This window comes from Lonchura striata, chromosome 21, assembly GCF_050655825.1.
Source record: "Lonchura striata isolate lonStrDom1 chromosome 21, ASM5065582v1, whole genome shotgun sequence".
Taxonomy (NCBI): domain Eukaryota; kingdom Metazoa; phylum Chordata; class Aves; order Passeriformes; family Estrildidae; genus Lonchura; species Lonchura striata.
This window is the reverse complement of record NC_140723.1, coordinates 742,323-767,629: the sequence shown is the minus strand read 5'-3', so window position 1 is coordinate 767,629 and position 25,307 is coordinate 742,323. Positions and strand designations below refer to the sequence as shown.

General features: G+C 59.0%; 1 protein-coding gene across 3 annotated transcripts; it reads left to right on the top strand.

The window, feature by feature from the left end:
- Window positions 1-4,005: 4,005 nt before the first annotated feature.
- On the top strand, window positions 4,006-24,279 carry PLEKHN1 (pleckstrin homology domain containing N1). 3 transcript variants are annotated; one of them, XM_085558646.1, is made up of 15 exons: window positions 4,006-4,162; window positions 5,754-5,853; window positions 9,428-9,574; window positions 9,866-9,946; window positions 11,012-11,099; window positions 12,522-12,646; window positions 13,489-13,638; window positions 14,387-14,467; window positions 16,174-16,243; window positions 16,475-16,632; window positions 17,134-17,313; window positions 18,221-18,451; window positions 20,447-20,644; window positions 21,114-21,162; window positions 21,936-24,279. In XM_085558646.1, the coding sequence occupies exons 1-15, from the start codon at window positions 4,083-4,085 to the stop codon at window positions 22,139-22,141; spliced, it is 1,944 nt and encodes a 647-aa protein (XP_085414772.1). In that variant the 5' UTR covers window positions 4,006-4,082; the 3' UTR covers window positions 22,142-24,279. The 3 variants fall into 3 exon arrangements, with proteins under 3 accessions (XP_085414772.1, XP_085414770.1, XP_085414771.1); XM_085558644.1 differs by lacking the exons at window positions 4,006-4,162; window positions 5,754-5,853 and having other exon boundaries at window positions 8,609-9,574; XM_085558645.1 differs by lacking the exons at window positions 4,006-4,162; window positions 5,754-5,853; window positions 21,936-24,279 and having other exon boundaries at window positions 8,609-9,574; window positions 21,114-21,452.
- Window positions 24,280-25,307: the final 1,028 nt, after the last annotated feature.

Sequence of the window (25,307 nt, the reverse complement as noted above, 5' to 3'; positions counted from 1 at the left end):
GGCCGGGGACACAGAGATGTCTCCATGGCCGGGGACATGGAGATGGCCCCAAGGCTGGGGACACAGAGATGGCCCCAAGGCTGGGGACACAGAGATGGCTCCATGGCCGGGGACATGGAGATGGCCCCAAGGCTGGGGACACAGAGATGGCCCCAAGGCTGGGGACACAGAGATGTCTCCATGGCCGGGGACACGGAGATGGCCCCATGGCCGGGGACATGGAGATGGCCCCAAGGCTGGGGACACACAGATGGCCCCAAGGCTGGGGACACAGAGATGGCCCCAAGGCTGGGGACACAGGCCCCACCGTGCTTCCTGAACTGCTGGCCCAGGAGGGGAACACTGAGGACATTTCATGGAGGAGAACGCTGAGGCCATTTCACAGGGCAGGGGAACGCTGAGGACATTTCATGGGGCAGGGGAACGCTGAGGCCATTTCATGGAGGGGAATACTGAGGACATTTCACAGGGGAGGAGAATGCTGAGGACATTTCATGGAGGGGAATACTGAGGACATTTCACAGGGCAGGGGAACGCTGAGGCCATTTCACAGAGGGGAGAACTGAGGCCATTTCATGGGGCAGGGGAACCTGAGGCCATTTCACGAGGGGGAATTCTGAGGCCATTTCACACTGAGGCACATTTCACACTGAGGCCATTTCACACCGAGGCCATTTCACGAGGGGCAATGCTGAGGCCATTTCACACTAAGGCCATTTCACGAGGGGGAATTCTGAGGCCATCTCACACCGAGGCCATTTCACGAGGGGGAATTCTGAGGCCATCTCACCCCAGCCCATTTCACACTGAGGCACATTTCACACCGAGGCCATTTCATGAGGGGCAATGCTGAGGCCATTTCACACTGAAGCCATTTCACGAGGGGCAATGCTGAGGCCATCTCACCCCAGCCCATTTCACACTGAGGCACATTTCACACCGTGGCCATTTCACGAGGGGCAATGCTGAGGCCATCTCACCCCAGCCCATTTCACACTGAGCCCATTTCACATTTCACGGCGCCCCGGCACCAGCCCAGCCCTGGGGCCTGAGGGCAGCCGGGATTCCTGGCCCGGCACCAGCCCCGTGTGCCCTTTCCTGCTGCCCCTGCTCCTGCTTTGGCTCCTATAAATAACTGAACACTCGAAAAGCATTCCTGGAGTCCAGGGACTGCTTCCCGACAGTTCAGGCTCTCCTGCAAGCAGAACTGTGGGCTCTGGGAGAGCTTTGTGCCCTCACGCTGGTGGCGGGCCTGACCTCAGCCACCGGTGGAATGCCTTAAGTTTTACCTTTCAGATTTTCCACATTCTCTGCTGCATTGGTTCGCTGAGCTTCACATGAAGTGTCAGCAAGTTCTCCTCACAGCTCAGGCACACGGAACAATCATTTTCCAGCCCCAGCACCAAGAACACTGCTGTAGCTTCAACCCCAAAAAGTGCCAACAACAGGAGAGTAAAGTGGGAGGATGGGACTGCACAACCTGGAATTGGACAATGAACCCCGATATGGAAATGGACCCAAACTTATCAAAGTCTGAAACTCATGACTTGGAGTCCATCCTGGCTGTAGCCACGGCCAGGCTCCTGTACTGCCCAGGGTGTATCCTGTGAAGGCCTTTAAATAAATCCCCACTTTATTCCTTGAACTCTGTCTAGCCTTTAACTTCCTTTATTTATTTTAAACCCCGCTCTATCCCTTTAGCCCTGCCCAGCCTCTGCTCCAGGGCAGCCTCTGAGGGCAGCAGTGCCAGCTGGCCCTGCCAGCCCTGCTGGTGTCACTGCTGTCCCAGGGAGCAGGCAGGACCCGTGACAGCAGCAGGAGCTGCGGCAGCGCTTGTGTCCCTGCTCCGAGCCGGGAGGTTTTATTTAGAACAAACCAGAGGAACAGCACGTTTGTGGTCACGGCCTGACCGTGTTAGCCACGGGTCCGAGGGGGAATCACACTGTTCTGCACAAAACACAGCTGGGGCTGTGTGCTGCGGTGTCTGATCCCGGCCAGGAGGTGCTGGGCTGTTGCTGTGCTGTTTGCCAGCGGTGCAGAGAGCAGAGAGCAGCTCCTGCCATGAAAATCACGGAATTTGTGGCGGGGGCCCTCCGGAGGGGTGCCCTGCTGCTGTGCTGGGCCAGGAAGGGTTAATGGATTCTGGACACAAAGGGGAGGGGGATAAAGGAGCTGCTTTTAAAGGTCAGAAATGGGGAGAAATTCTATGGCACACCTGTTCTCAGCTGCTCCCTCCTGGCGAGTGTGGCCTGACTGTGCAATCCCTTTTTGGGGAATATTTTGTTAGTGCAAGGGTGAAACCACCACAAACTGGAACAGTCCAACACACCCTGTGTGTCTATCACAGCTAGATTCCTGCAGATTCTCCAGGAAAACCTCCTAAAATAACCCGCAGATTTGTCACACCACATCCTTTATGGTGTTTCTTACATCACTGTTATTTATGTTCACTAAATCTGATTTTTTTTTTCAAACATGCCATCAATTCAATTAGTTTTGACAAGATCTGATTTCCACAGCCCCATGTTAATTTGTATTAATTATATTCTCCTCCTGTAATTCTCAAAGTTAATCCAACTCCCTCACAGCTGTTACATCATTTTCCCAGGAATTACTGTCAACTGGCAACCCCATAATTACTGGGGTGGTTTTTTACCCATGGAAACATTGATATCCCTGTTAAATTATGCAATTTCTTTGCAAATTCTGTGGTCCTGCTAGACTGAACTGCAACAGTGACTCAAGCCCTTTGTGTTCAGCTCTTTCAAACTTTCTGATGTGAATTTCTCTATTTTTTGATCCAGAGCATTCTTTTTGTGTTTACTTCTTAGCAGCCACCTGAAAATGGAAAGGGTTTCTCGTTTCCTATGGGTGTAATTCCTGAGGGGTTTTTTTATCCAGCACAGAAATATTGAGTCTGCATTTACCTTTTGTCATTAACTTCTCATTTTTATTGTTTATATTTCCATGCAGTGATGCACTCTCAGCACGGTCAGAAATCTTCTGTTTGCTTCCTTTTAAAGCATTTCTGCTACAAATATTCTTTTTTTGCTGCTCATGCACATCTCCTTTTGCTCTTTGCTCCCTTGATCCGTCTCCTATAATTTCTAGATTTTGATTAGTGTCCCGTTTGATATTTTTTTCCCATTTTTTTTTTAATATCTTTAACCGCACTGGGAAGGGGGAACCCTTTGGAACCCTTCAACCCCAGGGGTTTTTGTTAATGCTTAAACAACAACCACCGACTTTATCTCACTGCATCCTTATCTCCACCCGGTGCAGTGGCTGAATTCCATTTGGGAAAACGCTGTGGGATGGGTTTGTGGGGACAGAATTCCATTTGGGAAAGAGTTCCAGGTTGGGTTTCTGGGAAAATGCTGCGGGAGGGGTTTGTGGGCAGAATTTCATTTGGGAAAACGCTCTGGGATAGGTTTATTGGCAGAATTCCTTTTGGGAGAATACTGTGGGATGGGTTTCTGGGCAGAATTCCTTTTGGGAAAACACTGCGGGATACGTCTCTGGGCAGAATTCCTTTTGGGAGAACGCCCTGGGATGGGTTTGTGGGCAGAATTCCTTTTGGGAGAATGCTCCTGGATGGGTTTGTGGGCAGAATTCCTTTCGGGATGGGTCTCTGGGCAGAATTCCTTTTGGGAGAACGCCCCGGGACGGGTTCCCGGCGGCCGCAGCTCCCCGCCGCCGCTGGCTCGGGAATGCCGGTGGCTCGGGTGGATTCCCAGGAACAGGTACCTGGCCCGCCCCTCCCAGCCCCGGGGCGGGAGCGAGGGGCAGGATCGGCTTTGGGCTCTGCCCACACCCACTCGAGTCGCGGCGGGCGGAGAGGAGCGGCCGGAGCGAGCCCGCACGGATCCCGCACGGATCCCGCACCGATCCCGCACCGATCCCGCAGCGAGCCCGCACGGATCCCGCACGGATCCCGCACCGATCCCGCACCGATCCCGCACGGATCCCGCACGGATCCCGCACCGATCCCGCACCGATCCCGCACCGATCCCGCACGGATCCCGCACGGATCCCGCACGGATCCCGCACGGATCCCGCACGGATCCCGCAGCCAGCCCGGCATGGGGAACATCGCCTGCGTCCCGCAGGCTCCCGGCGGCTTCAGGAGCTCCTTCCGAAGGAAACCCTCGCTGAAGAAGGAGTGAGTAACCCCCTCCGGCTCCGGCATGCGGGAGCGGGGCTGGATCTCCGGCGGGATCTCTGCCGCTGGGGATTTCCTATTTCCCGGAGGTTTTGGGGGTGCTGGGCACTGCCGGAGCCCGGCACCAGCTCGCCCCGAGCGCCGGGGATGGAATTCTCAGCCGGCAGGGAACGCCAGCCCTCGGGAGAAGCGGCGCTGAGTTAATTTTTGTTTGGGTAATAAGGCTTCCCCCGGCGGGCCAGGGTGCAGAGCACCTGATATTATTCCCTGTTTTCACTTGTGAGTGTTCTTATTCACAGTTGTGGTACTGTTGTGAGAAAACAACATTCCCACTCCTCAGGCTTTAGGGGAAAAGCCCCAAAATCCCAGCGCCCCGCCATCGGATTTGTGTTTGTAAACCCAAAGGAGGAGCGGCAGAAAATCTCAGTGCAATCTTTTGGGATTTGGGTGCTGGGCTGGCCAGGGCAGAGCTCAGGTACCGTGGCCGTGGGTGGCTGTCCCAAAATAGGACAGCCAGGGAATGCAGTACAGCTTCCCAGCTTTCCCATCAGCACGTCCAGAGCTGGAAAAGAGCTTTGAGGGAATGAGGTGATTCATCATGAACCTGTCTGCGTTGGGTTCAGTGTCAGGGGTCAAAACCACCCAAAAACCCCCCAAATCCCCCCAAAATTCTGCCAGGACAAGGGGTTTCTCATTGAAAGGAGAGCCTGAACTGCTCCCTTGGTGTCCTGTGCTGCCAGAAATCAGGGGCAAACCTGTAGGAGTTCCTGTGGGGTGAAAGAGAGGGGTAAAACATCCCTTGGGGTGTTTGGGGGAAAGAGAGGGGATCCCTTGGGTGTTTGGGGTAAAAGAGAGGGGATCCCTCGGGGGTTTGGGGTAAAAGAGAGGGGATCCCTTGGGGTTTGGGTAAAAGAGAGGGGATCCCTCAGGGGTTTGGGGTAAAAGAGAGGGGATCCCTCGGGGTGTTTGGGCTCTGGGGATCTCACATCAGGGTGCTGTGGTGGAGCAGCCAAGCCCCAGAGCTCCTCCTGTCCCACTGACTCCTGGCTTCCCACGCCCGTGGGGATTCTCCTGGTTTTCTGCTGCAATCTGAGGAAGTCCCAGCTCTTCCCAGCAGCACCAGTGGCTGCGTGGGACTGGTGTGCACCCAGGGAGAAACGGGGGAGTGGAGGGAAGGGAGAGGGAAGCCACCATGGCAGAAATGAGCTCTCCCTGTGAATATCTGCCACAGATCTGTGCGGATCCATCCCCACTCCAGGGGCTCTCCAGTAGCTGGGTTTGATTTTTGTGCTCTGCCATGGAACATCCAGGCCCTGTGCTCATTTGGGGGCACAAGATGAGTGAAGATGATCATTTGGCTGAGCAAAGAGCTGTAAAAAAGCAGAAAAACCCCAACAAATGCAGCAAAATCCTATTCCAGTCCTCCAAGGCTTTGTCAGCCCTGGCTGGGTTGGGATGACTCGAAAGCTTGTGACAAATTGCTTGCTTGGTGTCATGGCTTCCTTATTTCTGGGCAGGATTCACCATGCCTCAGCCTGGATTTCTGTTTCCATGTGTGTTTTGGGTTTTTTTTTTTCCCTTCCCTCTGTAGCCAAAATGGCAAGAAAAAGCTGCCCAGCTTCTTTGGGATAGACGGAGGCCAGGAGAGAGACACGACCACGGACAAAATCCTGCAGTATATTCCAGCCAAGGCAAGTTCCAGCACCTCCAACCCTCTCCCCACTGCCTGGGGGTTTATTCCCACCCGCCCCGAGTTGGGTTTGGCTCTGGGGCAGCAGCAGCCCTGTCCCAGGGAGAGCCAGGAGGGATGAGCCCTCCCAGCAGCCGGTCCCCGTGCAGGTGTGGAGGGCACCTGGCTGAGGCAGGGGTGCTGCTGGGAGCCCAGCAGGGACACGGGGACACGGGGACATCCCCGCCACACCACCTTTGCTCTGGGTTCTTCTGTTTCTGGGTCGGCTGCGAGGGAAGGGAAAAGCTTTGGCAGGTGGGATGATTCATTCCCATGGAGCAGGAGCCTGGGAAGGGAATCAGGAAGGGCAGGGCTGCCCCGGGCACGGCCCAGCCCTGCGGCCTCACGGCCCCGCTCCAGCGCCGCTGGGGGAACCGAGGGGAGCCAGCAGCCCCCGAGCGTTTGGGGGGTCCCGCTGGGTGGGCCGGGGCTGTGGGCGGAATTTTGGGAGCATCCGGGCGGTCATCGATCCCAGCTGTGCGCACGTGGGGAAGGGGAAACTGAGGCACGGCCTTGGTGCTAGGCAGAGGGAATTGCAGGGAGGGCTCCCTGTGGGAATCAGCTGGATCCAAAAGGATCAGGCAGCCAAAAGCAGGCCCCGGCCGGATCCTGGATTCCTCCCGGGGAAAGCAGGATAAGCTGTCAGGGTCAGTGGGTCCTGGGGAAGGAATCCTGGTGGAGGAAGGAATTCTCCCAGGAATTCTGGGAGAATGGGGAATGGGAATGGGGCTGGGAATGGAGCTGGGGAATGGGAATGGAGCCGGCCCATCTGGGAGCAGGGAGTGCAGGATCTCTCCAGGGATGGAAGGAAGGAGGGTGGAGCAGCTTTTCAGCCTTTACCCTGGCCTGGGGCAGAGGGGCTGCAAACTCCAGGCTCAGCCACACGCTGTGTGGCTGGAGGAATCCTGGGCTTTGCCCCTCTCTCCCTGCTGGCTTTGGCCGCAGCAGCAGCTGCAGGGCCGGCTCAGAGCCGAGCTGCCGGCACCGGGCACCTCCGAGGAGGTGGCATCGCCACCTGGGACCGGGGCAGGTGACATCCCTGCACCTGTGGCACCCCCAGCAGCCCCTGCCCCGATTCCCGGTGCCAGGCGGGGCAGGATGCGCCCCAGGAGCCGCTGGTTTGGTGTTTTTCCCACGAAAGAGCAGCTCCTGCTCTTCCTGCTGCTGATTCACCGGGGCTCGGGGGCTGCAGGGCCCGAGCAGTTAATGAGTAACTCGTTCTACCTGTAGGATGAGAACATGTCAGGGCACTTGCGGCTCGGGAGGAACCGGGTTTGCAAGGATCGGCGGTGCCCGGGAGCCAGCGGCAGCGCTGGGATAACGGGAATGGCCGGGATGGGGCTGGAGGAGGGCGCGCAGCCCAGGCGGGGCAGGATTCCGGAGGGGAGGAAAACGCCGGGCTCCTTCAGCTCCTTCAGCTCCTTCAGCTCCTTCAGCTCCTTCAGCTCCTTCAGCTCCTTCAGCTTTATCCCCGTGCTGTGGGAGCTGGAAGGGCAGCAGACTGCAGGGCTGTGATCCCGTTTTTCCACGGCCTCGGAGCTGCTCCTGTGCTCAGCCATTGCATCCCTCAGGCTCACTGCCACCCGTCCTGGGCTTGCTTGGGTGAGGGAAATATTCCATCTGTTCCTTGCCACGCGAGTGGAAGCTCTCCCTCTCCCTCCTGCCTGCGGGAGGATCCCTCTGGAAGCTCTTTCCCAACGCTGCTGCTGCTTTCCCAGCTCCCAGACTGCTTTTTCTTCTCGCTGCCTTGTTCATTCCTGGGAAATTTGGCTGCAGCAGCAGTACCCCGGCAGCTGGTGGCTGGTGCTGTTCCTTATCTCCGAGCCCATGATTTTATCACTTCACCCTCTCCCCACTCCCAGGTGCTGCTGGTGCCCTTATCCTGTGTTTTGTTATTGCTGTACCCGTGACCAGCTGCTCTTTGCTCTGCATTTGTGACACAAATACCATTTTTCCTACGCTGAGCTGCCCCAGTGAGCCACTTACTGGGCACGCAGCGTGTTCTCTAAACTCTGCTCCATAGCTGGGAAACTGGAGGGAGGATTTCAGCAGGAAAGGGTTAACTCATGTCCTAAAAACAACACTCCAAATTCAGCCAGGCCCTGGAAGGAGCCCTGTGCTCTGCAGGTGAAAGGGTCCTGACCACTTTTGGCTCCATTCCCACTTCCTCAGCTCTATTCCCAGCTTCCCAGCTCCATTCCCGGACCCATTCCCATTCCCCAGCTCCATTCCCGGTTCCCTGGCTCCATTCCCATTCCCAGCCCCATTCCCAGTTCCTGGGGCTGTCTGGAATGGGCTGACCCTGTGCCAGAGGGGTGAGTCACAGGACAGAGCTGAGTGTCCACGGTGTGGCTCCTCATCCTCATCCTCATCCTCATCCTCATCCTCATCCTCATCCTCATCCTCATCCTCATCCTCATCCTCATCCTTCACGGGCACACTCAGCTGTCCTGGCACAGCACAGCAGGAACGGGATTGGGAAGGGGTCAGGAACGGGCACAGCAGGAATGGGATCGGGAACAGGGTCAGGAACGGGATTGGGAATGGGTCAGGAACGGGCACAGAGGGAATGGGATGGGGAATGGGGTCAGGAACGGGCACAGAGGGAATGGGATCGGGAACAGGGTCAGGAACGGGATTGGGAAGGGGTCAGGAATGGGCACAGCAGGAATGGGATCGGGAACAGGGTCAGGAACGGGATTGGGAAGGGGTCAGGAACGGGCACAGAGGGAATGGGATCGGGAACAGGGTCAGGAATGGGATTGGGAAGGGGTCAGGAACGGGCACAGAGGGAATGGGATGCAGAATGGGGTCAGGAACAGGCACAGCAGGAACAGGGACGTGCTGGGACTGTCACCAGCCCTGCTGAACCCCAGGGAACCACTGCAAACCTCCCCTGGCCCGGCCACTTTTGGCTTGGTAGGAATTCCCAGAGCTTTATCCCCCAGGTGGGGAGAAGTGAGGGCTGTGCGGTTGTGCTGCTGGACAGGGGGAAGAATTCCCATAGAAGCAGGAAATCAGGGAAGCCCCAGCCCCGAGTGCTGCCTCCTCTCCTCAGCCCTGGCTCTCCCGTGGTGCTTCCAGTAGGTTTTTGCAGGAAAAATCTGCCTTGCAGCTGCTTTTGCCCCAAAACTGTCTGGCAGCCAGAACCCGGAGAAAGAGGGATCTGAGCGGGACCCGAGCTGGGAGAGCTGAGGGATCCAGGTGGAACCCGAGCAGAGGAAACCTCTCCACTCCCCGCCATGGAAGGCACACTCAGGGCGCACTGGGATGGTTTTTCTGTGGAGCTGGGACACCCTGAAAGTGAAATGTGCCTCTGCCCTCCCTTTTCCAGCCCAAGCCCCAGCTTTAGGTCAGGATCTCCTCACAGGCTCCCGGCAGCAAGCGAGCCCCGGCCCCATGTTGGCAAGGAGACCCAACAACAAACAGCCCATCCTGGGCACCTGCCCAGGGCGCCCTTCCCAGGAATCCCTGCTGGGAAGATGTTCTGGGAATGCCTCCTCCTCCAGCTCTCATCTGCTTTTCCCTCGGTACAGATTATTCAGAAGCAGGAAAACCAGAAGGAAAACTTGGACCAGAGGTTCCCCAGCCTGTTCAAGAAGGGCCGAAGGAAAACGGTTGTCAGGAATTTGGGCAAAATGATTTATTACTCCAAGGTCAAGTTTAAGTTCCAGCACTGCCAGGTAAACCTAAGGCACCTCTTTGGTGGGGGGGGGTTCTGTGCCCAGGGATGTACAGTAATTGAGAAGGGAGGAGAAATTCTGGGAAATTCTGGGAAATTCTGGGAAATGGGATCATGGAGAATTCCCTGGGCACGTGCCCACTGCTCCCATCAGCACAGATGTGGCCCTTGGAGAAGCTTTTCCGTGCCTGGGATGTGGAGGCAGGCTAGGAGGTGTCCTGGGATAACCCCAGAAGTGTCCTGGGATAACCCCAAAGGTGTCCTGGGATAACCCAAACTCTCCATTCTCCAGGAGGTCAACAGCTGCTTCCTGGAGCTCTTCCAGTCCTACCTGTACTTCCAATCCACAGCTCCCAATGGCCTCACCTACCAGGTAGGGCCTCACCTGGGCAAGCTGGGCTTTGGGCCCCGTGGCCACGCTGGGGCACCGCACATCCAAACTCCTGGAGATGTCCCCAAGTCCCTTCCCGGGGATGCTGAGCTCCAAAAGGGTGTTTTGTCCCACAGCCTGTCCCCAGAGCAGCTCAGGCTCACCTGGGCCGGGGGTGAAGGAGTCCAGGGACAGGCAGGAGGTGACCTGGAGCCACCTTTGTGCTGAGCAGCAGGCACAGCGAGCTGAGCCTTGGGAAACCTCAAATCCCCCGGCCTTGGTGCCCACGGGGGTCTAGGGGGAGTTCTCCATCTGCAGGAGGAGCTTTTCCAACATTAATGATTCTGTGGGAGAAGGGGGGAAGAGAAACTGAGCCTTGGGGAGCTCTGCTGGCAAACCGCTCATGAATCTTTTAACCTGGTGGTGCTGGGGAGTTGCAAATAATGAATGAACTGCTCTGCACCACAGCCAAACAGCCACAGCTGTGGAACAGCAAGCCCTGAATGTTTTCTTCCTCCACGCAACTGAGGAACTAAAACTGAGCATGTCTGAGAGGTGATTGTAAAATTAGTTCCTCTTAGAAATGATTAATTAGCCTTTAGGTGACTTTGAGGTTGGTGTAAAACATCAGGAAAACCTCTCCAGTCACCCCCAAGGCAGCCTTCAACTGAAAATTCCCATGTCAGGAGACAAACAACATCTCAAACTCTCCTGACTGCTTTAGAAACAGCTCCCGAGTTTATTAATTGTGGAGGAATTAACAAGGAATGAATGTGCCCCAGGGCATTAGAGCCATTAGCATCTTTCATGGAGGTTGTTTAGGCAGCCCAGAGAGGGGGGACAAAGTTGTCACTTGTTCCTGGGCTTTGGCAGAGTGGGAACCTGAGCAAGCTGGGAATTGGACAGCTCCCTTTTCCAGTCCCATTTTCTGCCTTTCTCCTGTTAAATCCTCACTATGTTGCTGAGGTTTCTCTTAAAACGAAAGAGGGAAAACCCTGTGGAATGGAAAGGCGCTCCCCAGGGCGGCAGAGGACGGAGCCCAGAGTAACCCCTGCCTTCCTTCCCCAGGGGCTGCTGCCCCTGAAGGAGCTGGAGGTGCGGGAGCTGGGCGCTGGGCAGAGCCCCGGGCAGCAGGACCACGCTTTCCACATCTCAGGTGGGTCTGGGCAGCCCGGGAGGGCACTGGGCTGGGTCTGCCCCGGGCCAGCGCCGGGGAGCACCCCCGGAGCTCCTGCGGGTGCCTTTCCTCGTTTTCTCTTCCTTCATGTGCCTTTCCCCATTTTCTCTTCCTTCGGGGCCCCGTTTGGATGTGGCACTGCGTGATGCCCTCGGGGTGTGCCCAGGGTGAGGGTCACACTGAGGATCAGCACCACTCCTGCTGGCTTTAATTTGCATTTCTAATTGGGGTGGATGCCAGGGAATGCCCCGAGAGCGGCATCACACCGGGAAACCAAGGCAAGAGGAAACGGGAGAGCTCCACGGACACGTGGATGCCCAGCAAATGCGTGACACCGAATTGCTGTCATGGGTTTGGAGTCACCCGGGAGTCTCTGCCCCGGTTCCCCACCTCAGCTTTGTTTACCCTGCATTTCCTGCAAGACAAACGCACTTCAAAGGCTCCGTGAACCGTTGTTTGTAAATAATGCAGGAATTAGGGCACTAAAGATACCTCAGAAGGGCAAAGTCCTGCGTGGGCTTATCTGGGCACCTCCAAGTCGCACAGAGGCAGATCCTTGGAGGCTGCAGCCAGCAGGGTTTAATATGGGTAAATTATTAATCACAAGCTCCACCGTGCATGCTGCCAGGAGTGGTTATTGCCCCCAGCAGGCTGTGCTGGGAGCAGGTAGCAGAGGGCGTGGGAGGCTGTGCTCCTGAGAGCTGGAAACTCGAAAATCCACAAGCTGCAGGCTGTCCCTCCCTGCGAGGGGATGTCTGGAGTCATCCTCAGCTTGCCTGGCACGGGTTAGATTCGGTGAGGCAATAAATAAACAAACAGTGTCAGAAAGCTGCCGGTGTTTACAGCTGGAGAGCCAGGCTGGACCTGGGAGATAACCGGGGCTTTCTGCCGGGGCAGCAGCACCTTGGCACGGCCCCTGCCTGCAGACAGGCTTCCCAAAAACTGCTGGGGGGTTTGAAAGCTGAAATCCACCTCAGGAGGTCAGGCTTGGCTTTTGGGCTGACTTTGGGATTTGTTAAAAAGTTTAAAAGTGCCTGGTGCTCAGGGCTTGGGGTGTCTGAGAAGGGGCTGGAGCAGTCTGGGAAGGCTGAGGTGACAAAAGGGTGGCAGGGAGGGCTGGAGGGGGGTGGCAGCAGGGCAGGGGTGTCCCCACACCCAAGGATGGCTCTGCAGGGTGGCAGCTCTGCCATCAGAGGGGTGGCAGCTGGGCTCTGGTGTCCCCACACCCAAGGATGGCTCTGCAGGGTGGCAGCTCTGCCATCAGAGGGGTGGCAGCTGGGCTCTGGTGTCCCTACACCCAAGGATGGCTCTGCAGGGTGGCAGCTCTGCCAGCTGGCCCCCGGTGGATGCTGCCATCCCTGCCCGTCCCTGCTCCGCTCACCGCGGGTCTCGCACCCCCAGGGCCCCTGCTGAACCCCCTGGTGGTGTTCTGCCCGTCCGAGGCCGAGCTGAAGCAGTGGCTGTACCACCTGGAGAAGCAGATCCAGCTCTGTGGAGGGAGCCTGGCCTTGCCCCTGCTGTGCCAGGTGGGTCCCGCGGCCGTGTCCCACCGCTGGCTCCCAGCTGGGACACGGGTGCGTTCCCTTGGATGGGAAAGAAGGGTGCAAAAGGAGCTTGCCCGAGGGGTGTGAGAGCCACGGGCAGGGGGGATGTGCTAGGAGGAAGAGCTGCCACCCATGGGTGCCACCAGCAGCACAGCCTCCATGGGGTCAGAGCTGGGGCTGCCTCGGAGCAGCTCTCACGCTTTTGGGCACTTGTGCAACCACCCAGAGCTTGCAAAACATCAGGAGGGGGAGGCTGAAGCCTAAAAAACAGAGAGAATTGTCTCTCCCAGCCTCTGAGGGTGTTTTAATTCCCTCCCCACGTGTCAAACAGAAATATCCCCCTTGGAAAGGCATTTCCAGGCAGTGCTGGGTGTGGAGAATGACAGCGCGTTCCCAGCTGGAAAACTGCCCCCTGCCCAGATTTGTCTCTCCTTTCCTGCTCCTGCCAGGGCAGAAGCTGTCCCAGGCGGGGCAGGCAGGCAGGGGGGCAGGCTTGTGGTCAGGGTGTGGTCAGTGGGTGGTCAGTGGGTGGTCAGTGGGTGGTCAGTGGGTGGTCAGGGTGTGGTCAGTGGGTGGTCAGTGGGTGGTCAGTGTGTGGTCAGGGTGTGGTCAGTGTGTGGTCAGTGGATGGTCAGTGGGTGGTCAGTGGGTGGTCAGTGTGTGGTCAGTGGGTGGTCAGGGTGTGGTCAGGGTGTGGTCAGTGGGTGGTCAGGGTGTGGTCAGGGTGTGGTCAGTGGGTGGTCAGCGGGTGGTCAGTGTGTGGTCAGTGTGTGGTCAGGGTGTGGTCAGTGTCTGGCCAGGTGGTCAGTGTGTGCTGTCCCTAGAGCGGCCGGACGCCGAGCGCCGGGGACAAGGAGGGGCTGCGCTGGTCCCTGCAGAACCTGCCCGTGCAGGACTGGAGAGGCACCCAGCGGGAATCCCTGGGAGAAATCCTCTGCGTGTCCAAGGTGAAGCTTCAGCACCTGCCCTTCCAGGTAGGACATGGCTCTGGAGGCATGGAGGGATGGAGGGATGGATGATGGATGGATGGATCCATGGATGGAGTCACTGGTGCATGCTCCATCTCTGAGCACAGGGAAGCAGCCAGGGCATTCCCAAATCCATCTCCCAGCACAGGGAGCAGCCAGGGCATTCCCAAATCCATCTCCCAGCACAGGGAGCAGCCTGGCCCATCCCAAATCCATCTCTGAGCACAGGGAAGCAGCCAGGGCATTCCCAAATCCATCTCCCAGCACAGGGAGCAGCCAGGGCATTCCCAAATCCATCTCCCAGCACAGGGAGCAGCCAGGGCATTCCCAAATCCATCTCCCAGCACAGGGAGCAGCCTGGCCCATCCCAAATCCATCTCTGAGCACAGGGAAGCAGCCAGGGCATTCCCAAATCCATCTCCCAGCACAGGGAGCAGCCAGGGCATTCCCAAATCCATCTCCCAGCACAGGGAGCAGCCAGGGCATTCCCAAATCCATCTCCCAGCACAGGGAGCAGCCAGGGCATTCCCAAATCCATCTCCCAGCACAGGGAGCAGCCAGGGCATTCCCAAATCCATCTCCCAGCACAGGGAAGCAGCCAGGGCATTCCCAAATCCATCTCTGAGCACAGGGAGCAGCCCAGCTCAGCTTGCCCTTGCCCCAGGCTGCTGTCAGCAGGACAAAGCCCGGGGCTCTCCAGCTCTGAGCCCTGCTGCTCCCAGGGATCCAAGCCTCTCCCTGTCTGCTTCCCAAGGAGCAGCACGACCGGCTCCTGGTGCTCTACCCCTCCACGCTGGTGATCGTGTCCGAGGAGCCCGGCGGCCTCTGCTTCAAGGTGAGTCCTGCTGCTCCCCACCCGCACCCCCTGCTCCTGGTGTCCCTCCTGTGCCAGCTGGCAGGGAGCAGCTCAGGGATGGAGCAAGATCCCTTCCCATGAGACACACCCTGCCCTCCCAGCAGCCCGGGGGAAGGAGCTGCCTGCCAAGGAGGCTCTGGGAGAGGAGGAGGAGGAGGAGGAGGAGGAGGAGGAGGTGCCATGGGGAAGGGCTCGGGAGGGGAGGGGAGGCTGCCGCTGGTGCAGCGCTGGCAGCGCTCTCCCTCTGCGGGAGCAGAAGGGACAGCAGGGACAGGGAGCATCCCGAGGGATGCCAGAGCAGCTCCTCTGCTGTGTCTGCCTGTGGGAGCAGCGCTGGAGCCCCAGCACAGGTAGAATGGCCCTAAAATCACCCAGTGACATCCCCGCGGCACTTGGGGACACAGCACGGCTGTGCTGGTTAATACTGGGCTCGGTGGTGCCCGAGGGCCTCTCTGCCCTTTCCTTGCCGTGGTTCTGTGATCTCGAGCATCGTCTGATGGCTCGCTCCGAGCCCTCTGCTCCTCCCGTGCTGAGCAAATGTGCCAAAAGCGGCGCTGACCCGTCTGTGACCCCGGAGCTGCTGCTCTGCCGCATCCCTGAGTCACCGAGGCAGGCACAAACAGCCCTGCGGAGCTGCAGGGCTGTGAAATGCACCGCGAAGCCCCGGGCCCTGCTCCACATCCTGCAGAACGCTTTCTCGTTATCCCTGGGGAGAGCATCTCCCGGAGGCTCCGTGCCGGGAGCGGAGCTCTCCCCATCCCGGAGCAGCTCCGGCGGCGTTTTCCAGGGCTGGGGCACGCCCCGGGCACAGCCTGGCTTGGGAATGCGCCGTTCGCAGCTCCTGGGATGGGGCAGCACTCGAGGCTGGGCTCTCCCATGAGCTCATCTCCTTTGAAACCCTAAACCTGCCCCGTGCATGTTCCCTTCGCAGCCGTGCTGGCTTCCCACGGTGCCGGGCTGATTCCCCGGCCTGGGACGGGAACCGGCTCTCCCGCAGCGTGTCCGGGCACGGGAGCCTCCCCCGGGGCTGCCGCGCTTCCCTTGCCGCAGCTCCGATCTGCTCTGCGGCTCCGCAGCCACCGCAGAGCCGCCCCTGCCGAGGGCTGGGGCTGGGACGGGGCTCACCCCAATCCTGCGGTGGGAAAGGCCCTGGGCCAGGTGGAAACCAGCGAGGGGGAGCTGCTGGGGGGGCTGGAGGTATCTGGGGATGTTGCTGAGCTTCCCGAGTGGGTGAGCTTATCCGGAGGGTGTCTCTGTGAAGGGGAGGGTGGAGCCCCATCCTGGGGGCAGGAACCCCGCTGGGATGTGCAGGAAGCAGGAATCTCACTGGGATGTGCAGAAAGCAGCAGGAATCCTGCTGGGATGTGCAGGAGGCAGGAATCCCGCTGGGATGTGCAGGAGGCAGCAGGAATCCCGCTGGGATGTGCAGGATGCAGCAGGGATGTGCAGGATGAGCAATCCCGCTGGGATGTGCAGGAGGCAGCAGGAATCCCGCTGGGATGTGCAGGAGGCAGGAATCCCGCTGGGATGTGCAGGAGGCAGCAGGGATGTGCAGGATGAGCAATCCCGCTGGAATTCCCCCTCCAGGATCCAGCCTCGGTGCCCGGTGCCCGCAGAGGCTGCACCCAGCGCTGTGCCCCGGAGCCCTGCCGGCTCCGACCCCAACCCTGCCCCTCTGTCCGCAGGGAGAGCTCCCCCTCAACGCCATCCAGGTGCTTTTTGAGGAGAACGACAAAACCTCCTTTTTGATCGAAGGTGGGTGTCCGGCACGGCGGGGGCACAGCCACGGGGCTCGGGGGTGTGCGGGGACACCCGGGCTCCCCGAGCTGCCCCGCTTGGAAATTTGGGGTGCTCTGCGTGTCCTGGCAGCAGAGCAGCACCAAGGGCAGAGCACTCCCTCCAATCCCGTGGGATGCGGGCTGGGATGGAGCAGGGCCGTTCCCGAGGGGTCCAGCCCGGCATCAGCAGCTGGGGACGTTTTTCCAGGCCGGCTGATAAATTCCATCCGGGTGACCTGTCCCAGCTACCAGGACTACCAGGAGTGGCTCTACTGCCTGAACACCGCCCAGTTCCGAAACGCCGACTCCTCCCTCTCGGGCTCCGAGAGCTTCTCCGCGGGGTCAAAGCCGCCGCACCCCAGCCAGGTACGGGATGCTGCAGCTCTGGGTGGGAAGCCGTGGCTGTGTCACTCCGGTGACGCGGCAGCCTCTGCTCGAAGCTGCTAATCCCTGGGGATTATTTAAATAATTATTTAATATTTTAAAATTATTTAAATTATTAATACAGGGTATTGTACGGGAAAAAAAAAAAAAGACATTGAATTGCTTCAAAAGCAGAGGCTGGACACGGCCTGTGACAGGGCTGGGCAGTGAAGCACTGGCATGGGGACAAGGATGGGGATGGACTCCGTGATCCCTGTGGGTCCCTTCCAAGCTGGGATATTCTGTAATTCCCACCAGGAACGGGAGACCCACCTGCCAGCTGGGACGGGGCTGGCTGCCTGGCACCCTTTTCCTGTTGGGCACCCCCCATTCCCCTCCCTCCCCCAAAACCAGCACGTGCCACACGCCAGGCCCAGGCCAGGGGCACACAGCCCCAGCCCGGGGCTGCAGGGCCGTGTCCCAGGGTGTCCCTGTCCCCTGCAGCTCAGCAGCAGCGGCCGGGGGTCCCTGAGCTCCGACGGCCGCAGCAGCTCCTGGGCGTCCGCAGGGAGAGCGGCCGCGCTGAGCCAGCCGTCCCTGCCCGACGGCCACCCCTTCCTGCTGGGCCCCGAGGGCCGGCTGCTCGAGCAGCCCCTGTCCCCCGGCTACGCGCAGCCTCTGCATGTAAGTGAGCCCCAGAAGCAGCCTGGGGTGCCTCTGGGGATCCCCTGGGCCGGGGGGCGCTGCCTTTGCTGCTGGCAGCGTTCGCTGTGGGCTTGGGGCAAATCCCGGCTGCAGCCTGGGCTTGTCCTGGCTCAGCTTGGTCAGGGGAATGCTGCTGAGGGATCCCAGTTCCAGTCCCAGTCCCATCCCAGTTCTAGTTCCAGTCCCAGTTCCAGGCCCATCCCAGTTTCAGTTCCAGTTCCAGTCCCAGTCCCAGTTCTAGTTCCAGTCCCAGTACCAGTCTCATCCCAGTCCCAGTCCCAATCCTAGTCCCATCCCAGTCCCATCCCAGTTCTAGTTCCAGTCCCATCCCAGTCCCAGTCCCAGTTCCAGTCCCAGTCCCAGTTCCATCCCAGTCCCATCCCAGTCCCAATCCCAGTCCCATCTCAGTCCCATCCCAGTCCCAGTTCCAGTCTCATCCCAGTCCCAGTTCCAGGCCTATCCCAGTTTCAGTCCCAGTTCCAGTCCCATCCCAGTCCCAGTCCCAGTCCCAGTCCCAGTCCCAGTCCCGTCCCAGTTCCAGTCCCATCCCAGTCCCAGTTCCAGTCCCATCCCAGTCCCAGTCCCATCCCAGTCCCAGTTCCAGTCCCATCCCAGTCCTTGCCCTGTACTGGAGCTTCTGGGGATTACAAAAGGGCAAACAGGAGGTTAAAGGCTGGTAAACCCCAAAATAAAAGCTGCAGGGGGGCAGCAGGGATGGCCAGGCAGGGCTTTTGCTCTGCCCCAGCACAGGCATGGCACCCCAAGGGATGGCAGAGCCGTGGGGCAGGGCCCGGGCAGGAGCTGGGCAATTCCCGAGCCCGGAGCGATGCCCACGGGCACTCCCAGCCCGAGGAGAGCCGGCTCCAGGTCTGTCCTCTCCCCACAGAGCCTGGCACAGCCCGGCTGGCCCACGCAGGAGCTGCGCAGGGGGAACAGCGCCAGGAAATCCAAGGGCAGGAGCAGCGGGCAGCAGCTGCCCAGCCAGGAGCCCGAGAGGGGCGTTGGCAGCCTCAGCCCCGAGAGGCCCATGGGGGAGACCCAGTCCCCGCTGTACCACGAGCCCTACACGGCCCCCGGCCCCCAGCAGCACCCCCGGGCACAGCGGGAGCTGGGCAGGGTAAGGGTCGGTGGGCAGGGTAAGGGATGGTGGGCATGGTAAGGGATGGTGGGCACGGGAGCGGGATGGATTGGGATGGCTGTGGATGGGGATGAGGGATGGAGATGGGATGGGAGATGGAAATGGAGGCGGGATCAGGATGGATATGGGATCAGGATGGATGTAGGATCAGGGTGGAGGTGGGATCAGGATGGATGTAGGATCAAGATGGATGTAGGATCAGGATGGATGTGGGATCAGGGTGGAGGTGGGATCAGGGTGGAGGTGGGATCAGGGTGGAGGTGGGATCAGGGTGGATGTGGGATCAGGATGGATGTAGGGTCAGGGTGGATGTGGGATCAGGATGGAGGTGGGATCAGGGTGGATGTGGGATCAGGATGGATGTAGGATCAAGATGGATGTAGGATCAGGATGGATGTAGGGTCAGGGTGGATGTGGGATCAGGATGGATGTAGGTTAATGATGGGTGTAGGACGGGGCTGCATGCAGGAGGGGCTGGATCCTCCTGCCTGGGAAAAGCAAGGTTCACCTTTCCCTGCTGGTGCTGCTGGCAGGGACAGGGCCCTGGCAGGTGCTTCAGAGCAGGTGTGAAAGCATTGCCGTGGGAAAAGGGGCCGTGGGAGGGAGGTTGCACATGGCAGATGGAGCAATGCCTCCCAGAGCCCTGGGATGTGGGCACCAGCTCCTGAGGCAACCCGTGAGTAGGAGGCTATTGCCTCATGGGACACAGCCTCCTCTTCCAAGGGTTTTCCAGCACGTCTGCATCCGTTTTTTAGTGTGATGCCACTTTCCCAACCCCTCGGTGACTGTTCCTTAAGGAATTCCCCTCCGTGGCCCAGCCCCATCACCCCACATGCATTTGGGACTTTATTTGCAGGGCCAGTCCCCACTCCAGCCCCTCCTGGGATGAGCTGCAAGTGCCCTGACCCTGTGTCCATCCTGTCCTGGGGTTGAACAGACAGAGCTGGGTGGGAATCCAGCACTCAGCAGCTCCCAGCTGCTCCCCCTTTGCACTGAGCCCTGCACTCCCAGTTCCCCCAGTGCTCCCAGTGCAGCCTCCTGCTGCTCCCAGCTGGCCCTGACTCAGCAGCCACGCTCCTGCCTCCGGGGCTCTTTCCTTCCTTCCCTGCCTTCTGAGGAGGGATGGAAACTCCAGAGCTGCATTTTGGGCTGGGGCAGGGCAGGGGGAGCAGCCTCCCCTGGCTGAGCACCGGCTGCACATCGCAGCCACCCCGGGGGAGGCAGGAGCCGCCAGACAAAGGCAGGAGCCAGACTGAGCCAGGCTCCCGAAACTGGAGATGAGTCAGAGCCAGAGCCCGCCCCGGCCACCCCAAAAAGTCCCAGCTGCGATAAGGAAGTGCCTGGAAAAGGCCACATTTCTGCCTGTGACAATCTGACAGGGAAAGGCTTCCTGAGTCATCCCCACCCTGGGGTGACCCCCTCCCTCCAGGGTCCTCCCTGGCCCCTGCACCCTGGAGCTGCCTTCATCCCCTGCACCCTGGGGCTGATTTCATCCCCTGCACCCCTGGGGCTGATTTCATCCCCTGCACCCCTGGGGCTGATTTCATCCCCTGCACCCTGGGGCTGATTTCATCCCCTGCACCCCTGGAGCTGCCTTCATCCCCTGCACCCCTGGGGCTGATTTCATCCCCTGCACCCCTGGAGCTGATTTCATCCCCTGCACCCTGGGGCTGATTTCATCCCCTGCACCACTGGGGCTGATTTCATCCCCTGCACCCTGGAGCTGCCTCATCCCCTGCACCCCCAGAGCTGATTTCATCCCCTGCACCCCCAGAGCTGATTTCATCCCCTGCACCCCCAGAGCTGATTTCATCCCCTGCACCCCTGGGGCAGAGCCAGCAACCCCTGCTTGGCTTGGCTGTGCTGCAGCAGGGCTGGGTTTGGGGTGGGCAGCACCAGGTGGGTGGGCAGCACCAGGCGGGCATTTCCCAGCCCTGCACAGCCGGGTCCAACGTGGGGCTGATTTTGTTGCAGTTCCTGCAGTGCCACGGGCAGACAGGACCAGCCCAGGGCCCCGTGCCGGGTCCCCAGCAGCTGTCCCTGGAGCAGTGGCACTGCCAGCCCCTGCCAGGGCACTGCAGGGAGGTGCCCACGCTCCCCATCTACAGCACCCCGGGCACCTCGCACCGCCTCCGGCCGCGGGCACCGGCCCAGGGCTCCTACCTGGGGGAGGTGAGGCTGGGAACTCCCCTGTGGGGTGTGGGGACACTCGGGGTGCAGGGGACACTTGGGGGGTGCTGGGGACACTTGGGGGGTGCTGGGGACACTCAGGGGTACAGGGGACACTCAGGGTTACAGGGGACACTTGGGGGGTGCAGGGGACATCGGGGGGTGCAGGGGACACTCGGGGTGCAGGGGTACAAATCTGGGGTCCCACTTTGCCCAGGTGGTCCCGGCAGGGCTCTGGGCCCTTTGCTCCACAGGGATGGGGCAGCGGGGCTGGCACGGCTGGCACAGGGTGGCACAGGGTGGCACAGGCTGGCACGGATGGCACAGGGTGGCACAGGCTGGCACAGGCTGGCACAGGTTGGCACAGGTTGGCACAGGCTGGCACGGGTTGGCACAGGCTGGCACGGCTGGCACAGGTTGGCACAGGCTGCCCCAGCCGTGCCACCCTCACGGGCTGTCCCTGTCCCCCCAGATCTCCGCCCTGCCACAGGAACACCTGAGCCCCGAGCTGCGTCCCCCAGGTGAGGCCTGGCACTGCCACTGCCACTGTCCCCTGTCCATGTGCATATATATATGTGTATATATATGTATATGTATATATATAATTATATATAATCTAGATATAATTATATTTTTATATTATATATATGTTGTGTAGTACATATACCCACATATTTATAATAGTAGGAATTATATATTTATATTCACATATATATATATAAATTACGAATTGTAAACATCCCTCCCTGTTTCCCCGCAGATGGCACCTATGACCTGGCAGAGGGCACCTGCCCCTGCTGGGACTCCATGTCCTGCCACAATAATTTTAATAATATATTTTTTTAATGCATATATATTAAGACTACTTATATTTATTTATTTATTTATTTATTTATAATAGTTTTATTCCATATTATTTGTTATATATTACTTATAAATATATATTTATCATAGCAGAAATTATACATTCATATTCATATATATATAAATTACGAATTGTAAACATCCCTCCCCGTTTCCTCGCAGATGGCACCTATGACCTGGCAGAGGGCACCTGCCCCTGCCGGGACTCCATGTCCTGCCACAATAATTATGATATTATTATATATATTTTGAATGTGTATATATTTTTTAATTATTTATTTTTATATATATTATTGTTTATTATATGTTATATATTACATATCAATATATATTTATTATAGTATAAAGTATATATTCATATTCATATATATATATATTTATTATTTTTTTTTAAATTCAAATTGTAAGCATCCCTCCCGTTTCCCCGCAGATGGCACCTACGACCTGCCGGATGGCAGCTGTGCCCTGGCAGGCCTGGCAGCTGGCAGCTGTGCCCTGGCAGAGGGCTCCTGCCCGTGCCAGGACTCGCTGTCGTGCCACGACTACGCCGAGCTGCAGAGCTCCCAGAGCGACCTGAGCTACGACAACCTGTGGGAGGCGGAGGGGAAGGAGCCCCCGCTCGTGTGCCAGGTCTGAGGTGCCCCTGGCACCCCGGCCCGCCTCCCCTCTGCCCCGCGGGGCTCAGCCCTGCCCCGCTGCCAGCGCGGGGCACAGCGGCCCCGGAGCAGCGCAGCCTCCGTGGGGCTGCAGGAAAACCCCAAATCTGCTCTGCCCCCCGAAAACCCCGGCGAGAAACGGGCCGGGCTCCCGCGGGCGAAGGGGCTCGGTGCTGGGGGAGAACCAAAAGGGGGCCTGGGTTAGCTCGGGTTCCTCTGTGCCCTCAGAGCTCCCCGTGGGCATCCCCTGGGAGCAGCCAGGGAGAGCTCCGGGGGCTGGCAGTGCCCACAGGGCATCAGCCAGATCACCCAGAGAGAGCTCCGGGGGCTGGCAGTGCCCACAGAGCATCCCCAGATCAGCCAGAGAGAGCTCTGGGGGCTGGCAGTGCCCACAGAGCATCCCCCAGGTCACCAGAGAGAGCTCTGGGGGCTGGCAGTGCCCACAGGGCATCCCCAGATCACCCAGAGAGAGCTCTGGGGGCTGGCAGTGCCCACAGGGCATCCCCTGGGAGCAGCCAGAGAGAGCTCCAGGGGCTGGCAGTGCCCACAGAGCATCCCCAGATCAGCCAGAGAGAGCTCTGGGGGCTGGCAGTGCCCACAGAGCATCCCCCAGGTCACCCAGAGAGAGCTCTGGGGGCTGGCAGTGCCCACAGGGCATCCCCTGTCCTGGCAGGGGGAAAACCCCAGCCCCACTGAGCACCGTGGGCTTTTCTTTCCACTTCGTGCCAGAAAAGTTCCTTCCTGCCAACGCTGGCTCCAAACCTGGTGCCAGCAAAAACTGCCGGGTGATCTGTGCCCCCAGCTCCTCCCTGCAGAGGAAACCCCAAATCCCCCCAAATGCCCCCAAACCAGGGGCTCCCTCCTTTCCTCCCAGCCCTGGGTTCACCCCAAACGCTGCCTGGGGCTGTCCAGGCAAGGAGGGGAGGAAATGCCCCGGGAGAAGCTGCAGGAGTGCCACGGTGCCCGGGCAGTGCCAGGGGGTCCCTGCGGAGCCCGGCCGAGGAACATCCCGGGGTTGTTCTGCAGCCTTTGGGGGTCAGCAGCAAATGCCAACGTTTCCCCCTTGGCTCCCTGCAGAGGCTGCAGACCAAGCAGAGCAACCTCGGCGGAACCTCTGCTTCGGTTCTTTCTGTGCTGCAAGCACGGCCATCTGTACTTGAGTATCTCTGCTTGTCATTTCGGGCTTTTCGGGGGGCACCCAACACAGTTTACGGGTAAAGGCTCAGTGGGTTCTGGGTATTTAAATGTAAATGTGGCTGACTTGAAGAGCTGTTTAATTTTCTAGCTGTGGCTGGTGTTCAGTTCTGTAAAACACCTTCAGGAGCGCGTGGCTTCGGGCCTCGGAGCTGTTGCTGTTTTCTCTCAGGTTTGCTCTGTTTTGGGGAGGATTTCTATCTGATAACACCCGAAAGATGGATTTATTCCGAGCTAAACCGTGCTAGGGGACATCCCAAATGTTCTGGGAGTGAACACGCTGAGGTCACCGTCATATTTTAATTGATTTGCAACAGCAACACCTGCGATGATCAGAGGGGGAGATCCCCTTCCTGTTGGTATTAAAGTTCCCCGTGGATTCCTGCCAGGTTGGACAATCCCAGCGTGCATCCCCTGGGATCATTTCCCTCTCTTTGCCATCCTCTGCTGCCATGGAGGTGAAGCTCTGCCCATCGCTGCTGCCCTGGGGCTCTGGGGAGGATTTCCAGGCTCCCGAGTGTGCCCGGGAGGATTTCCACACCCCTGAGTGTGCCCAGGAGGATTTCCAGGCTCCCGAGTGTGCCCAGGAGGATTTCCACACCCCTGAGTGTGCCCAGTGAAAAAAATCTGAGTGAAAAAAACCCAAGTGAAAGGAAAATCCGAGTGAAAAAAAATCTGAGTGAAAAAAATCCGAGTGAAAGAAAATTCAGAGTGAAGGAAAAATCTGAGAGAAGGAAAATTCCAAGGGAAGGAAAATCCAAAGGGAAGGAGAATTCCGAGGGAAGGAAAATCCAAAGGGAAGGAAAATCCAAAGGGAAGGAAAATTCTCAGGGAAGGAGAATTCCCAGGGAAGGGGAATTCCCAGGAAGGAAATTCCCAGGGAAGGAGAATTCCCAGGAAGGAGAATTCCCAGGAAGGAGAATTCCCAGGAAGGAAATTCCGAGGGAAGGAGAATTCCCAGGAAGGAGAATTCCCAGGAAGGAAAATCCAAATTCCCAGGGCAGGCGCTGCTGCGGCCGAGGCGTTCCGGGCCGGGGGCGGCCCTGGCTCTGCTGGAGGATCCGCGGCTCCCCGGCCGCCCCTGCCTGACTCTTCCAGCAGCCTGGCACTGCCGGGGCAGCGACGTGCGGGCACAGCGAGGGGCGGCAGGCAGGGTGGCACCGTGCCCAGCCCGGGCCAGCCGCGAGGTCCCGGCTGCCCGCGGGAGGGCAAAACCCCTCGGCCCCGGCAGCTTTGGCCGGGAGAGATCCTTGGGTATATTGAATTGGCGAGGTTTCATCTCCGCTTTGGCCGTGGGTGAAACATCCCCGGCGAGGCAGAGGAGAGCCGGGAAGGTCGGAGAATAATCCCAGAGCGGGGCAGAGGCTCCCAGACCCCCGAGACCAGCAGGACCTTTCAGCAATTCCTTCTGCTCCTGCTCCAGCTGGGAGCCTGCAGCTCCTCAAACGTTCGTGCCACGCTCTCCTTCCTGCCAGGGTGATCACGGCAGCGTGGAGGGCACCTGTGACCTGCTGGCACCTCTCTGGTGCTGAGTCCTGCTGGCACCTCCCGGGCCCTGCCCTGCAGGGTCACACACCAAAAACCAGGCAGCAAAGGGAGACGGGCACCCCTGTCACCCCAGAGCACCCGGCTCTCCCGGGGTATGGGCAGGGGGCAGTGGGGGAAAATTTGGGGGCACCGAGCCTTTCCCTGCTGGAGCGGCTCAGGGACAGCCAGGAGTCACTGTCCCCCTGTCCCCCTGTGCCCCTGTCCCCACTGTCCTCACTGTCCCCCTGTCCCCCTGTGCCCCTGTCCTCACTGTCCTCACTGTCCCCCTGTCCCCCTGTGCCCCTGTCCCCACTGTCCTCACTGTCCCCCTGTCCCCCTGTGCCCCTGTCCCCCTGTCCCCACTGTCCCCACTGTCCCCACTGTCCCCCCTGTCCCCCTGTCTTCACTGTCCCCACTGTCCTCAC